The sequence below is a fragment of the Brachyistius frenatus genome, unplaced genomic scaffold (genome assembly GCF_029030835.1).
Source record: "Brachyistius frenatus isolate BFR_SWC_R1_liver_20210118 unplaced genomic scaffold, ASM2903083v1 Contig_23, whole genome shotgun sequence".
Taxonomy (NCBI): domain Eukaryota; kingdom Metazoa; phylum Chordata; class Actinopteri; family Embiotocidae; genus Brachyistius; species Brachyistius frenatus.
This window is the reverse complement of record NW_027210622.1, coordinates 3,011,110-3,024,462: the sequence shown is the minus strand read 5'-3', so window position 1 is coordinate 3,024,462 and position 13,353 is coordinate 3,011,110. Positions and strand designations below refer to the sequence as shown.

The following is a 13,353-nucleotide window of genomic DNA, read 5'->3' as shown; positions in this document are numbered from 1 at the left end:
AACAAATGTCCCATTTTAAACCCATTTAATGAATACATTTGGTACAGCTGGTGGTGTAGATGGAGGTCATACTGCTGTGGAAGTATATGTGATAAGACAGTTGCACGGCCGCTCTGTCCGACCAGGTTGAAGATTTGACTAGTGTATTTGATCTTTCCAGAGGACCAGCTTCCCTCGGGGTTTCCCACCATTGACATGGGTCCCCAGCTGAAAGTGGTGGAGCGATCTCGGACTGCCACCATGCTCTGTGCTGCTAGTGGCAACCCTGACCCAGAAATTACCTGGTTCAAGGACTTCCTGCCAGTGAACACATCCAATAACAACGGGCGAATCAAGCAGCTCCGCTCAGGTAACCAATGCTTTTATCCCTCCATTCGTTACCTTCCCTTCGATCCCAGTTTTTGTTTCCTCCTCCAGGTTTTTTTCCCTCCTACTTTGCTTTTATTCCCCTCTCAATTTCCCCTTTTATCCCACTGTTTTATTTTCTTTCCCTACAGTTTTTGTATTTCTGGCCCCCGTTCCCCCCTTTTCTTGTTGCTCTTCTACACTCCTCCTGCCGTGGTTTCTGGCTGTACTTTCAGCTGCCTCTCTGCTGCTGCTGCCGTTGTATGAGTTGACTGTGTACGGTTGAAAATCCTTCTTAACTCTTCAAGGCCTTTCAAAGTGAACTCCCAACTTTTTCTCCAAACTCTCTGAGGACTTCCTGTGCAAATCACCATCACGAACGGTTTAATTCTTCCCTCACTAAAAACCTTATAAAATGTTTCTGACAAGCATCAGCATGCTTCATGTCTCAACAAACAAATTACTCTTCTGGCAAGATTTACAAGGTGAAACCAGGTGATGGTGGCATGCGCTGAAGGAAGGGCCTCTCTAACATACCTCACTGCTGTGACTAAACAAATAACATTTTGTTTTACTTAATATCTTGGAAAGTGTTTCTTGTGTGGATGTGAAAATTGACTCCCAGAAATTGTATCCATGTGATTTGAGGATATACGGAATTTGTCAAATACAAGACAAATTATTTGGAAAAACCATGCAAGCTTTCAAACAGTTGTTTTTGATAGCCACAGTAGTGTGTAAAATCCCAACATATCTCAGCCAAGTCCCCTCCCTCCTCAGTCCTCCTGCTGCTTCCAGGGAGCAACTCTGGACCCAAAAAACCCTTTTCTTGTGATTGGACACCCAACTCTCTGGCTTCTTTATCGATAACAACCTCTTTGTTTGTGTCCCTGTTTTTTTATTATTATCATTAAATGGCTCAACCCTTAATGCTCTGCTCAGGATCCCTTTTTGACCTTTATTTTACAAGTACTTTTAAATTATTTACAAAAATTGTTATAAAATGTCAAATATTTGCTATATTAGCCTCATTTATCTTATTTAATGATTATAAAAAACAAACATGTTTTATGATTTATTTTTTTTAAGTTCACAGTTCTGTGTAGATAATCAATATCTATAATTTTTTTTTTTTTTTTTTTTTTTTTTGGAGTTCCAGTACTTTTTCAAGGTTTATCTACTAAGTCAACTCCTCTGTGTAACCAATGGTCCGATTGTAATGCAATGTCTATGCTGTTTCTTTTCTCTTATCTTTTTAACCACAGAGTCCTTTGGTAAGTGCTTCTGTTCCGAGGCCCACACCCTCACTGCCCACTTTTTTCTAAATACTGTTCACTAATGTTGCTACTGTTGCTGTTACTGCTCACCTTTACAAATATTGCCGTGTTATTAAAATGCATGGCATGCATTTTACTAACAGTCACACACACAATAAGAGGCACAGATCTAGACACACACAGCAATACAACACATTTGTCTCCGCAGCCACCTATACATTGGTTACAGATAGATGCTACAGACAGGATATACACACACATGAACATGCATACACACATGCAGACATGCTCACATATATCTGTCACCCTAGAGGTAGCTGGCCTCACCCTCACCTGTGCACCTGCAGCTTTTCCACACCCAAAGAATAATAACTTTCTCCTCACACTCACCTATTTACTTTTCCACCCCTTCACTTATTCAATTATTCTTTCCCTCACTCACTTTATCATTCACTCACCCACTTACTCTCTCCACTCTGCTGTATAGAGTTACCAGTCAATAAGCCATCAACCATCAGCTCTAGATAGCTGTTAGGAATTCCTCTGGTGGAGCCGGAGGAAGGAAATCAATGGCGACCAGGTTTCAGACTTCCAGACGTTGACTGTATAGTGTAATATGTATACTAAACCTGGTTGCTACAGTCAGGAAGTAGCACTTTGGTCATAGATGTTTAGTTTTTAATATCAGCGTAATAAAGCTTAGCAAGGATTTATAAATAACAAATCCACTCTTCATTACTCTTAAAATATAAATCTTTTGTCATGGATATTTTCAAATTTTGCAGTTAAGTGCTGTAATTTCCACTTTTCTTTGCTTCAATCACTTCAGATTTACTCCATTTAGACAGCATGCCTGGGATACAGGAATCAAGTGGAAACTGAAGAGTAAAATTTATGTTGTTGCCATTTTTATAATCAAATTGGAGATTAAAACACGACAAAAGTGGAAGGTGGCTTTAGCTTTTGTTTTACTTGTGTTTTATTGTATTATCTTGTCATTTTCAAATGCCATCATCATTTTAAGCGTTAATTGAAAAAAAAAATTAAAGAAATTGTGATTACAGAGCTATATTTTGCAGCCCAACACCCCTCTTAATGAACACTACATTTCTTGTGGCTGCATAATGTTCTGTATTGTTTAGACCAACATGTCTTTAACAGTGGACTTCTCTCAGTTTGAAGTTTTGATGTTTGCTTTAAATGTTGAGTTCACAAAAATTCCCTGTTGCGCTTTGATTCCAAGGGGCTGAGACATCAGCTTGACATTTACTGTTGATGTTTAAGATATTTTATCTTATCATTTTTGGGCTGTCAGACTCGGTTCAAGCCCTACTGAAAGTACTTTGTCATAATGGGCTCTATTTCCGCGGTGACACAACAACCAGTACTCCACTACTCCAACAATTTGATAATTTCCCATCATTAATATTCACTTTGCCCAGTTGTGTGGTATAGCCTGCGTTGCACAGGTGGAAGGTTCATTCATATAAAAGTGAGTTGTTGATATTTAGTGGAAGATTTTGTAGTTTCAGACTTTGTTCTGAATAGTTGTATCATAACCATTGTTGTAATTTTATCAACAAGAGCAAATTTTATATGCTGAGAAAATGCAGAGTAATGGCAGAATAATGCTAAAAATGTAAATAAAACATTTAAATCAACCGCTTCCCAGCCAGTCAATGTGTTTAAATCGTCATTAAATTGTGCTTGGGGCGGGAATGTTAATAAAGCAGTCTGCATGTGTCAGTAAATATTACAGCTCCTGCTGTCTTTTCAAATGTTCTTTTTAGTCAAAGTAGCATTTCATGTTTTACTCTGGAAAGGCGTTACCATCCAAATGCTGCATCACTTTAAGTAGCATGACATGACCATTTAAGTACAGTAGAAACAAAACTGAAATAGCTCAGATTGACGCAGGCACATAAATGTCTTTATTCCCCCAAAAATTATTGTTTGTTTCTAATATTATTGGACAAGTTAAATAAAAACCAACACCATCTGCCTTTGGCTGCAGATTTGATGGGTTATGTGTACGGGATGTGCCGTTCCACACAATCCAGACAATAATAAGATTTCTTGGAGAATCATCCTGCCATTTTTTTCAGCTGTTGTAGTCATGCATCACTATAATTGGCACAGCTGTTTCAGAGCGATGAGTTCTGTGATATGACTGGCTGAGAGTGAGTTTATTATTCACGACAAGCTTTGATTTATATTCAGCTGCAGCCTGCCTGTTTGCACTTCGCGCTCTTGCACCTACAGTGCATGAACCAGAAATAGCAGGTGCAGGTCTTGTACTTGGATGGTGTCACATTGTCTAAATTTTGCCATTATTGAGGGAGATTAAGAAACGCACAACAATATAAATCTATGTAAACACAATGTTGGACAATGCTACTTTTTTACAAGTATTGAAGAGTGGATTTTGTCTCTAAGAATAAATATAATAATATTAATATTAATATATGTGCACACTGTGCAACTGGCAGGATAAGACCTGGTTTCAATCCATGTGGAGGAAAATAGCAGTTAAGGTCTCGGGGCAGTTAATGTACTTAGAGACCACCGGGCCACCTCTTAGAGACCCACATGAGTGCAGAGCAGACACAACCCTACTCCTACAGCCACATCTGCCCCTGCTGCAAGTCAATGAAGTCCAATCAATAACCCATCTCCTGGTAGCTCTGTCACTGACTGTCACTCTATCTAGGACCTGTTTTTCTCTTCTCAGGCTTATTCTGTCTTTATTTATTACTCTGTCTTTTTCTTTTATGCCTCTTATTCCTCTCACTCTCTTAAGGATCTATATTTTGAGTCTCTCTCGCTAATTTGATTCGTCTCCTGTCCAAGTTACCTCCCCTGCCCCAGTACCTCTCTCCCTTTACCCCCTTCTACTTCTGTGGTACTAACATTTTCTTCTTCTTCTCCTTCTCTAATCTCGTGCATTCATTGCCCAATCAGGTGGCACGCCCATACGAGGTAAGACTGCTGGGAGGACCAACATGACACAGTGGCCTGATTCCTTTTCAACCCCTGGTTCCTACTTGTCCCACAGATCTGAACAGTAGCGCTGGGTGGGTTAACCAATATGGGGTTTAGTCCAAAAGACTCTCAAGAATCTGCCATATTGGTGACACTCATCCAGCTGCTTCAGATCTGCAGTAGGTGCAAGAGGAAGAATTGGAGTTGAGCAAGCAATTCATGATATTATGACTATCACCTCCCCTCTTCTCATCTTTCATCCTCTCCTCATCCTTTTATTTTTCCATCTCAGCCTCAGCGTTCACTCTATAACACAGAAATCCATTGCTTCTTTCCTCGCCATGTTGTGACCTCTCTTTTGTATCCATCTGTTTAACCTCATTTAACTTGTTACATCTACTTTTGTTTCCAATCTAAAGCATGATGTGTTTACAACTTGGGTTTATTCCTTTGTTGCTTAGTTTGAGGTGATGAAGCATATTTGACTTCTACCTCAGTCTGTTTGTTACTTTAAAAAAAATTTGTGACCTGATTTTCTTTACTTTTTTCTTCTTTTTTTTTTTGTGGGTCTTGGCCTAAGCCTGACCCGGCTTTTCCTTCTACCTTGTCTATATTTGCCCAATCAAATGTCCCAGTTTTGTTTTCCCTCCCAGCTGTTATTCGCTCAGCCTGAAACGTCCAGATGGCAAAGACTCAGACACACACTTGCAAACATTAGTATGCTCACACACACACACACACACACACACACACACATAGATACTCAAAGCTGCACACTCACTCTCACACACACACACACACACACACACACCACACATTCCTTCATGGTTTTTTACCATTATTTTCTCTTTTCTCTCTCATTACCGATAAAAAGCCCCAAACAACCACTTTTTTGATAAAGTTTTTATGGGCGCTTTTTTGCCTTCCCACCCCATCTCTGAAGAACCTCTGGTTGACTTTTTTTGACCGTTTTTCTATTTTCAGGGAACGAGAAAGCATCGGTCCCTTCCCAAGGCTTTTGCGTATGTCGTTCCTTTTTTTTTTTTGATCTGTTGGCCTCGATGGAGGTCGGTTGATGTCTTTACCTCCTTTATTGGGTGTTTTTAATTGATATCACACTCCTGATCCCATTGGTGGATCCGAAAGGTTTTGGGATATCTTATTGCCATGGCAATATCTTTGTCACGTTTTATCCTTGAAAATGAACCATGATTTGCTCTTGACTATAACTGCATCTCAATTTTCAGCAAAGATTTTTTTTTTTTTTCAAAATACTGTATTTGTGAGTGGATTACTCCATATTTTGGCTGCTTGGTTTATTTATTTCTGCCTTGCATGAAGACTACATTCTCTGTTTTTGTAGGCCTTATATCAATACCTTTTTTTTTTTCTTTCTTTTCTTCTCATTTCTAAATCAGGAAGCTGACCCTTGTTTTGGGCAGATTCTTGCTGACAGTGGTAGAAACTTGTTAATGTGGCTATAAAGATTTAGCTCACTGTGCTCCTCATACAGAGTTCAGCTTGTTTTAGCTGAAAACCTTTCTCAGACTCATTTATCCTTTCTACAGTTTTTACCATTTATGTGTTAATGTATTGATGTACTATACCTGATTATCTGATGTCTTCCACTTCTGTGTGAATGCTCTTTCTTCCTCTCTATCTTTCTGTGTATCTCGCTCCCCTCTCTCTATCTTCTGCTCTTTCTCTCCATCCCTCCATCCATACAGGTGCCCTGCAGATAGAGATGAGTGAGGAGTCAGACCAGGGGAAGTATGAGTGTGTCGCCACCAACAGCGATGGGACACGCTATTCCACCCCAGCTAACCTTTATGTCCGAGGTAAGATGGGGGTTAAAAAACAAACTGGGAGAACCAGAGTCCAATTAGAATACTTTGATTTAAGAATAGCATGAATATGAATGTGCAGTTTGAAACATCTATTAGACACAGTTGACATAAGTTTTTTTTTCCCTATACACAGGCATCTGTTAGAAATATATGTAATATATTGGTTTAATGTGATGCTAATAAGCTGCTGTATTTTATATATTTTTTCAACTGTAGGATTGTAAAACAGAACAGTTTAAAAAAAAGACAGTTATTTACATCAAGTTAAGGCTGGACTGAATGTTTCACTTGAGCCGTTAATCTCTCTGCCCTCCCTTCTTAGCCTTTAGACCTCTGAGAAAAACCAAATCATCGTCTGGTTAAGACTTGTGTTTCTCCCCCAAATCTGACACGCATCTTACTTCCTCAGGCGTCATCTTCCTCTCTGCTCCCTAGACACATACACACACACTTACACGAATACCCACCAAATGTTTGAATCTTGGAGACATTTTTATTCCCGGGGCCTTTTGCTCTGTTGTCTGCCCGCCCCAAAAAAATGAAGCTTTAAACAGTGTAGCATGGTTTTCTGACTCCAACATAGCTCCCGGGGATCCGAAACGAACACATGCACACACATCTATGTCATACACTAAATATATATATAAATATATATGTGTAAAACACATGCACACACAAACAGCGCAGAGTCAGTGATGTGCGTCTAACAGTGCTTGCAGGGCCAGTACAATCTCACAGCGTTGCTCAGTGATTGTTTGACAGGCAGTCTATGGAGACAGCTGGCGGTACAGGCTTTCTTAAACAGGAAGGCTTTTACCAACATCAGGCCATCTATGGCCTTTGTTTTTTTTTTCGTTCCTCTCCTCATTTCTTGCTTTCACTTTCATCCTTGTTCTTTTTGGCTTTTCCTCTGTCTGATGTCACCTTGCCATGCTCCTTTGTCTAACTTGTTTTCTCTCCTTGTCTCTTCTCTGATATTTTTCTGTTTTCCTTTCTTTACTCTCCTCTTCCTCCTCCTCCTCCTGTGCTTTGTCCTACCTCCCACTGCAGAGCTGCGAGAAGGTTGGTACAGTAACAACTGTGTGGCTCTTTTGAGTCTCTCCCGAGTATTTTCTTTTCTTCCATTAAACTGCCACTAGTGTTTGTGTGTGTGGCTGTTTTATGTGTGGTACTGAAGGTTTAAACTTGCCTGCACACATCACTCCTTTGAAATAAATTGTATACTGTTTTCCCTGTGAATGCTTCTGTGTTTGCTGTGATTTTTTTTTTTTTTGTGTGTATCTTTTGTGTCTTTTGTGTCTCAGTTCATAAAATATTTAATGTAGCGCACCTAAAAACAGCATTAATAAAACATCTGGATATCACATGCACCCTTGTGGTGATGTACCAGACTCTCTGAATACTTGCGGTCTAATTTGAATGCCATAAAACTTCATCTCAGATGTCACGATGCAACAAAAAAAACAATCGTTCTACAGTGTATAAACCCTGTTTGTTCTGCACAATGATGAATTTCTAATCATCTCTCTTTTGCCTTCCTGCCTTCATTGCTATCTGGTCCAGTGCGTCGGGTTCCCCCACGCTTCTCCATTCCCCCTGCCGACAGCGAGATCATGCCAGGGGGGAACGTCAACATCACCTGTGTGGCGGTAGGCTCGCCCATGCCATACGTGAAGTGGATGCTGGGAGCAGAAGACCTGACGCCCGAGGATGACATGCCCATTGGCCGCAATGTCCTGGAACTGACTGACGTACGGCAGTCTAACAATTACACCTGCGTCGCCATGTCAACGCTCGGCGTGATTGAGGCGGTGGCACAGATTATTGTAAAAGGTGGGTTCTGAGGAGGTTTATAGGTGAACAGAGGAAAGAATATGAACCAGAGAGGATGTGGAGGTTCGACCTTTACTCAAGTGAGACTTTGGTTATGACTTCATCCAAAAGAGTTTTGTATGTTTTTTTACAAGGACATAACCACAGTGCCTTCTCTCTGTGAATATGCAGTAGGTATGCAGGATACTAAAAAGAAACTTTCCATTACAAAAGAAATGAAAAGTAAGATTTAAAACAGTTCATGAGTTCTGTTTTTTTTTTGTTTTTTTTTAATAAACATTTGAGTAAACAGAGGAAGGTCCAGTAAAAAAAAAAAAGTCTGAAAAAAGTAGTGCTCTGCAATATGGAATAGGACATGTAGTCACTAATAAAACCTAAAAGCAAAAGCAGATACAAAGAAAATTACATTTTTCACAATGTATTGAAATACACAACTTATCTTGCAATGTCAGGAAAGGAAGGATTGTTGGTATTTTGCAGTGGTTTACGTTGGACATTTTTCTTTAGGTCTCTCCATTGGCAATCTTGGAGAAAAAGGTCTCCACTTTATACCGTTGACACGAGGAACAGAATAATTTTTCTCTCACTGAAGTTTAGTTTGTCAATATTTGCATCTTTTAATTTGAATTAAATATGTAGAAAGTTAGAAATCTCTTTGAAGTGAAGGATAACTGGATTTGTGTTGTCCAATTGTCGAGCTAATTTTGTCCATCATTTTTTTCCCAGTACTTTTAATTGTTGTGGAGATTATGGTCGTGGTATTTTTCTGATACTCAGCTGGTTGCATCACCTAATTGTTTTCAGCTTTTTCACTCAAAATGAAGTTGAAGTTCCAAACTGTGATTTTTATTTTTTCTTTCTTTTAAAAATCTAAAGGGATAGTGGATGAGTTTTTGCTGTTTTTTGCCCCCCGCTCAGCTCTTCCAAAGGCTCCTGGCACCCCTGTGGTGACGGAGAGAACTGCGACAAGCATCACACTCACATGGGATTCTGGAAACCCTGAACCTGTCTCCTACTATATCATACAGGTGTGACAGACACATAAGCTCTTTTTTTTTTTTTTTTTACTCAGCCACACACTACCTACCACACAGTATTACACAAGTTTCTGAGACACTGAACTTAAGATGGCTAAAGCGCTAGATTTTCATATGAACATAAACTGTTAATAACAGCCTCAATCTCTAAGTGGGGCTGTAAAAGAAAAGAGCCTCATGTCTCTCCTGACAGCAATAAACTTTGCCAAATTGCTCAAATGAAATCTGGTGTCTTGTGAGCACTCTCTGCCCACAAGGAGTAGTGAATTAAAATGTGAGAATGAAGCTGCTTAAACAGTAGGGACTAAATCATCCATGCAGAAAAAGCAGGACACCTACATCAGACATGTTGTGTCTCAGTTTTTCACTCTAAGTTTTAGCATAAATCTAGATTTAGGCAACAAAGGGCATGGTGTAACACAATTTCTTTGTGTATATTTATACAGATAGAGCTATAGATAGTTCTGCTAATGCATCTTTAAATCAGCACGTGTTTCTTCTCCCTTCCTGCTTTGTCTCTTGCTTCCTGTAGCATCGTGCCAGAGGCTCAGAGGACCCGTATAAAGAGATTGATGGCATTGCCACAACGCGCTACAGCGTGGGGGGCCTCAGCCCTTACTCCCACTATGATTTTCGGGTGGCAGCTGTCAACACCATTGGCCAGGGTCCCTCCAGTGAAGTGGTGGAGGCTCGCACAGCTGAGCAGGCCCCCTCCTCACCTCCTCGACAGGTCAGGATGATGCCCTGATGTGGCAAAGCTGTAAGATGTCTTTAGGGGGATATAAATGTGGTTTTCAAATATACAATTTTAATTATGCTTGAAACAAAAAAAAGTTGCATTAAGTAGTCCTCATTTGAAGCTTGCCTGTTACACAAAATGATTTGCTGCTGGCTATTCTGACTGACATAACACTGTTTTTAGGTAAGTCTTTTCTTCAGTGCGTAATTTGCAAACACAAATCTCTATTTTCTTTCAGTTCCCAACCAACTTTCTTGAACAAAACTTGCTGCAGTAAAAATACCTATCATTTTAACCCAGCACAGTGTTGCTAAACTTCTTCTGTCTCTCTGCAGGTCATAGGTCGGATGCTGAGCGCCACAACTGCAATGATCCACTGGGATGAGCCAGAGGAACCCAATGGACAGGTTGTCGGTTACAGAGTGTACTACACCTCTGACAACACGCTGCCAGTCAACCAGGTTTGCATCTCTACGTGAATGGTTTCGCTAAATGTTGTTCTTGCTTTTTATTCCGAACACATGATTACTTGTGTTGTCTAGGTGTGTAATACATGACTGTGCATCTTTGTGTCTACTTGCCTTCATGCATTGTGTTGTGCAGTGGGAGAAGCAGATGGTGCGCAGTGCCAACTTCATCACCATCCAGGATTTGACTCCCAATAAGACTTATTACATCAGAGTGCTGGCCTTCACCTCTGTAGGAGATGGACCCTTGTCCCAGGACCTGCAGATTATAGCCAAGACTGGAGGTAAAATAAGGGAAGCATGCAGAGGTTTTTTGTTGGTTTGTTTGTTTCGTATATGTATTACCGTGCATATAAAGATACTATGCAATGCTAAAAAATAAATGTACTTATAATCCTGAACAAAATTACAAGCAAATTTACAAAAATCAGATTACAGCAGTCTTACTTCACTTTGACTAATCCTGTTCCTCCTTAACTCTGCAGTTCCATCCCAACCTTCAGAATTTAAGGGTGAAGCCAAGTCTGAGACCAGCATCTTATTATCCTGGGTGGCCCCCACAGCTCAGGGCGGCCCAGACAACCACATCACAGGATATGAGCTGGTTTACCGACGGGCAGATGACACAGAGGAGGTAAGCATGGAGAGATGGAGGGACTTAGGATTTAATGGTTGGTTGAATAGATGATAAAAGATTGAAAATTGGATGTACGAATGGAAGCCTGGGTTGGCAGAAAGGAGATGAACTGAATCTAAATATCAAAAATGAACTTTTGTCTTGGTGTTCCTGCAGAAGAAAGTGAGCTTTGAGCCTACCATCTCCTACCTGCTGAAGAACCTGAAGCCCTTCTCCACCTACTCCTTCCAGCTAGCTGCTAAGAGCAAAAATGGAATCGGCGCGTATACCAACGAAGTGTCCATTGACACACCACAGACACGTAGGTCTACTCGCACACACTGCAGTGTGTGTGTGTGTGTGTGTGTGTGTGTGTGTGTGTGTGTGTGTGTGTGTGTGTGTGTGTGTGTGTGTGTGTGTGTGTGTGTGTGCGTGTTTTAAAGAGAGTGACAAAGGCTTTCAGTTTTGACAATGCAAATATTTGAATTCACGTAGGTGCTGAACCACAAACACGCATCTGAATTTCTTCAATTTGTTTACTAAAGATTCTGATAAAAGGCTTTTTGCATTGCTGCATTGTCAAAAAAAAAGGCCAACGTGAATCCAGACATTAGCTGACCTCAGAATTGATATTTCAACAAATATATAAGTAATTTATTAATGATTTCCAGGATTAGACATTGTCTTTACAAGTATAGTAACAAACAATTAATTGATGATTGACAGCAACAACACTTGTTGACTACCAATCTGAGGTCTGTAAGAGTTACAGTAAAAACAAGGTAAGAAGCCAAAGGTTTGCAGATAGACATGAGAAGTCCAACATGGATCACAGAGGCTTGGGTAGGCTGTAAGGACAAGTAAGTTATGGGCAGGTATGTTTGTGTATTTAAGCTCTAGTCAGTGTTTTTTGTGTCGCATTTCTTTTGCGTCATTTAAGTCATTCACTCGTTGTCATTAATCAAACATTTCGACCAAACAGAAGTTGACACCCATCATTCAGTATCTTTGTTCAGCCATCTTGATTTCTAGTCGCAGGGTCATTTTTCGAAAGAGCTTCTGTTCTCCTGTGTTTTGTTTTCATTTTATGTTTCTTTGTCTTTTGTTCTCTGTCTCTCGTCTGCTCAATTTCATCCCCATTCCTTCACGGCAAACTACACTTCCTCACCCACCAATAACAACTTGCACACACAACCAAAATAACATTTACCCAAACAACCCCTGACTGTGCTTCCGGGGCAATCAGTTCCTTCAGCACCTCCCCAGGACATCACATGTACCAGTCCCAGTTCTACCAGCATCCTGGTAAGTTGGGCTCCACCTCCTCTGGAGTTTCAGAATGGCATCATTACGGGATACACCATCCAGTACTCCACTACCGAAGGCAACAAAACGTCTAAAAGAATTGATGGAATTCCTCCGGAAAGTTCTCCCTATCTCCTGGAAAACCTAGAGAAATGGACCGAGTATGGCATAACAGTGCGCGCGCAAACGGAAGCTGGGGACGGACCAGAAAGTTTACAGCTGCTTATCCGCACCGAGGAAGATGGTATGTGCCCAAAAAAAAAAAAAAAAAACATGCCATCTCTTAGGATGGTCTGCCACACTAACAATGGCTACCTCTAACTCACTAACATAGTGTTAAATGAGCTCAAAGCACCCTAAACTAACAGCAAGCTTGTTCCACTGGCCACTAAAGGCATTTTGTCTGTCCTTGAGCTGCAGTGTAAATGGATGATCCATTTAAGAACCAATGTCAGACACTCCAGTTTTGAAAACCTCTCCTTTATGCCTTCATAAACACCACAAACCTCCAACATCTGAAAATCTTCTCCTTCTTCTCCCTCACCACTGCTTTTTCTTGTCAACAGCAGCCCCCTTTTTTCTCCTGCTGCCATTTTTATCCTCTTATTTTAACCGGCACCTTCCCCTTTCTTCTAAAATCCCCTCTTTTGGGGAAAAAGGGTGATTGAGCTTTTCTTGTTTAAAGATAACAATATTCTTCACTAACAAAAACAAGACAATCCCTTTGGCTGTAGCTGTACATGGTTCTTTCCTCACCTTGGCTTTTCTTACTGGCCATCTGCAGTTTCAAATTCTTCTCAATCCTTTAACTCGTTTAACTTTTTTTGGGATATCTTCTAGCTAACTTTATTTTGTGTATCTTATGCTAGGTAATTTTGAATATTTTGTCATACTTTTGATACTCA

At 40.3% G+C, this 13,353-nt stretch overlaps 1 protein-coding gene across 11 annotated transcripts in view; it reads left to right on the top strand.

Moving 5' to 3' along the window:
* The window catches only part of ptprdb (protein tyrosine phosphatase receptor type Db), a 151,874-nt gene that overhangs the window by 106,384 nt on the left and 32,137 nt on the right, over nucleotides 1–13,353 (top strand). For 4 of the 11 annotated variants that reach the window (XM_069697402.1, XM_069697403.1, XM_069697405.1 and 1 more), the window contains exons 9-21: nucleotides 161–349; nucleotides 1,611–1,619; nucleotides 4,584–4,601; nucleotides 6,332–6,442; nucleotides 7,502–7,513; nucleotides 8,015–8,284; nucleotides 9,203–9,312; nucleotides 9,854–10,051; nucleotides 10,396–10,521; nucleotides 10,664–10,811; nucleotides 11,013–11,161; nucleotides 11,321–11,465; nucleotides 12,390–12,692. In XM_069697402.1, the coding sequence (XP_069553503.1) occupies nucleotides 161–349; nucleotides 1,611–1,619; nucleotides 4,584–4,601; nucleotides 6,332–6,442; nucleotides 7,502–7,513; nucleotides 8,015–8,284; nucleotides 9,203–9,312; nucleotides 9,854–10,051; nucleotides 10,396–10,521; nucleotides 10,664–10,811; nucleotides 11,013–11,161; nucleotides 11,321–11,465; nucleotides 12,390–12,692 (1,788 nt within the window). The remainder of the gene's footprint in view (nucleotides 1–160; nucleotides 350–1,610; nucleotides 1,620–4,583; nucleotides 4,602–6,331; nucleotides 6,443–7,501; nucleotides 7,514–8,014; nucleotides 8,285–9,202; nucleotides 9,313–9,853; nucleotides 10,052–10,395; nucleotides 10,522–10,663; nucleotides 10,812–11,012; nucleotides 11,162–11,320; nucleotides 11,466–12,389; nucleotides 12,693–13,353) is intronic. The other 7 variants (XM_069697406.1, XM_069697409.1, XM_069697407.1 and 4 more) reach the window with 4 other exon arrangements.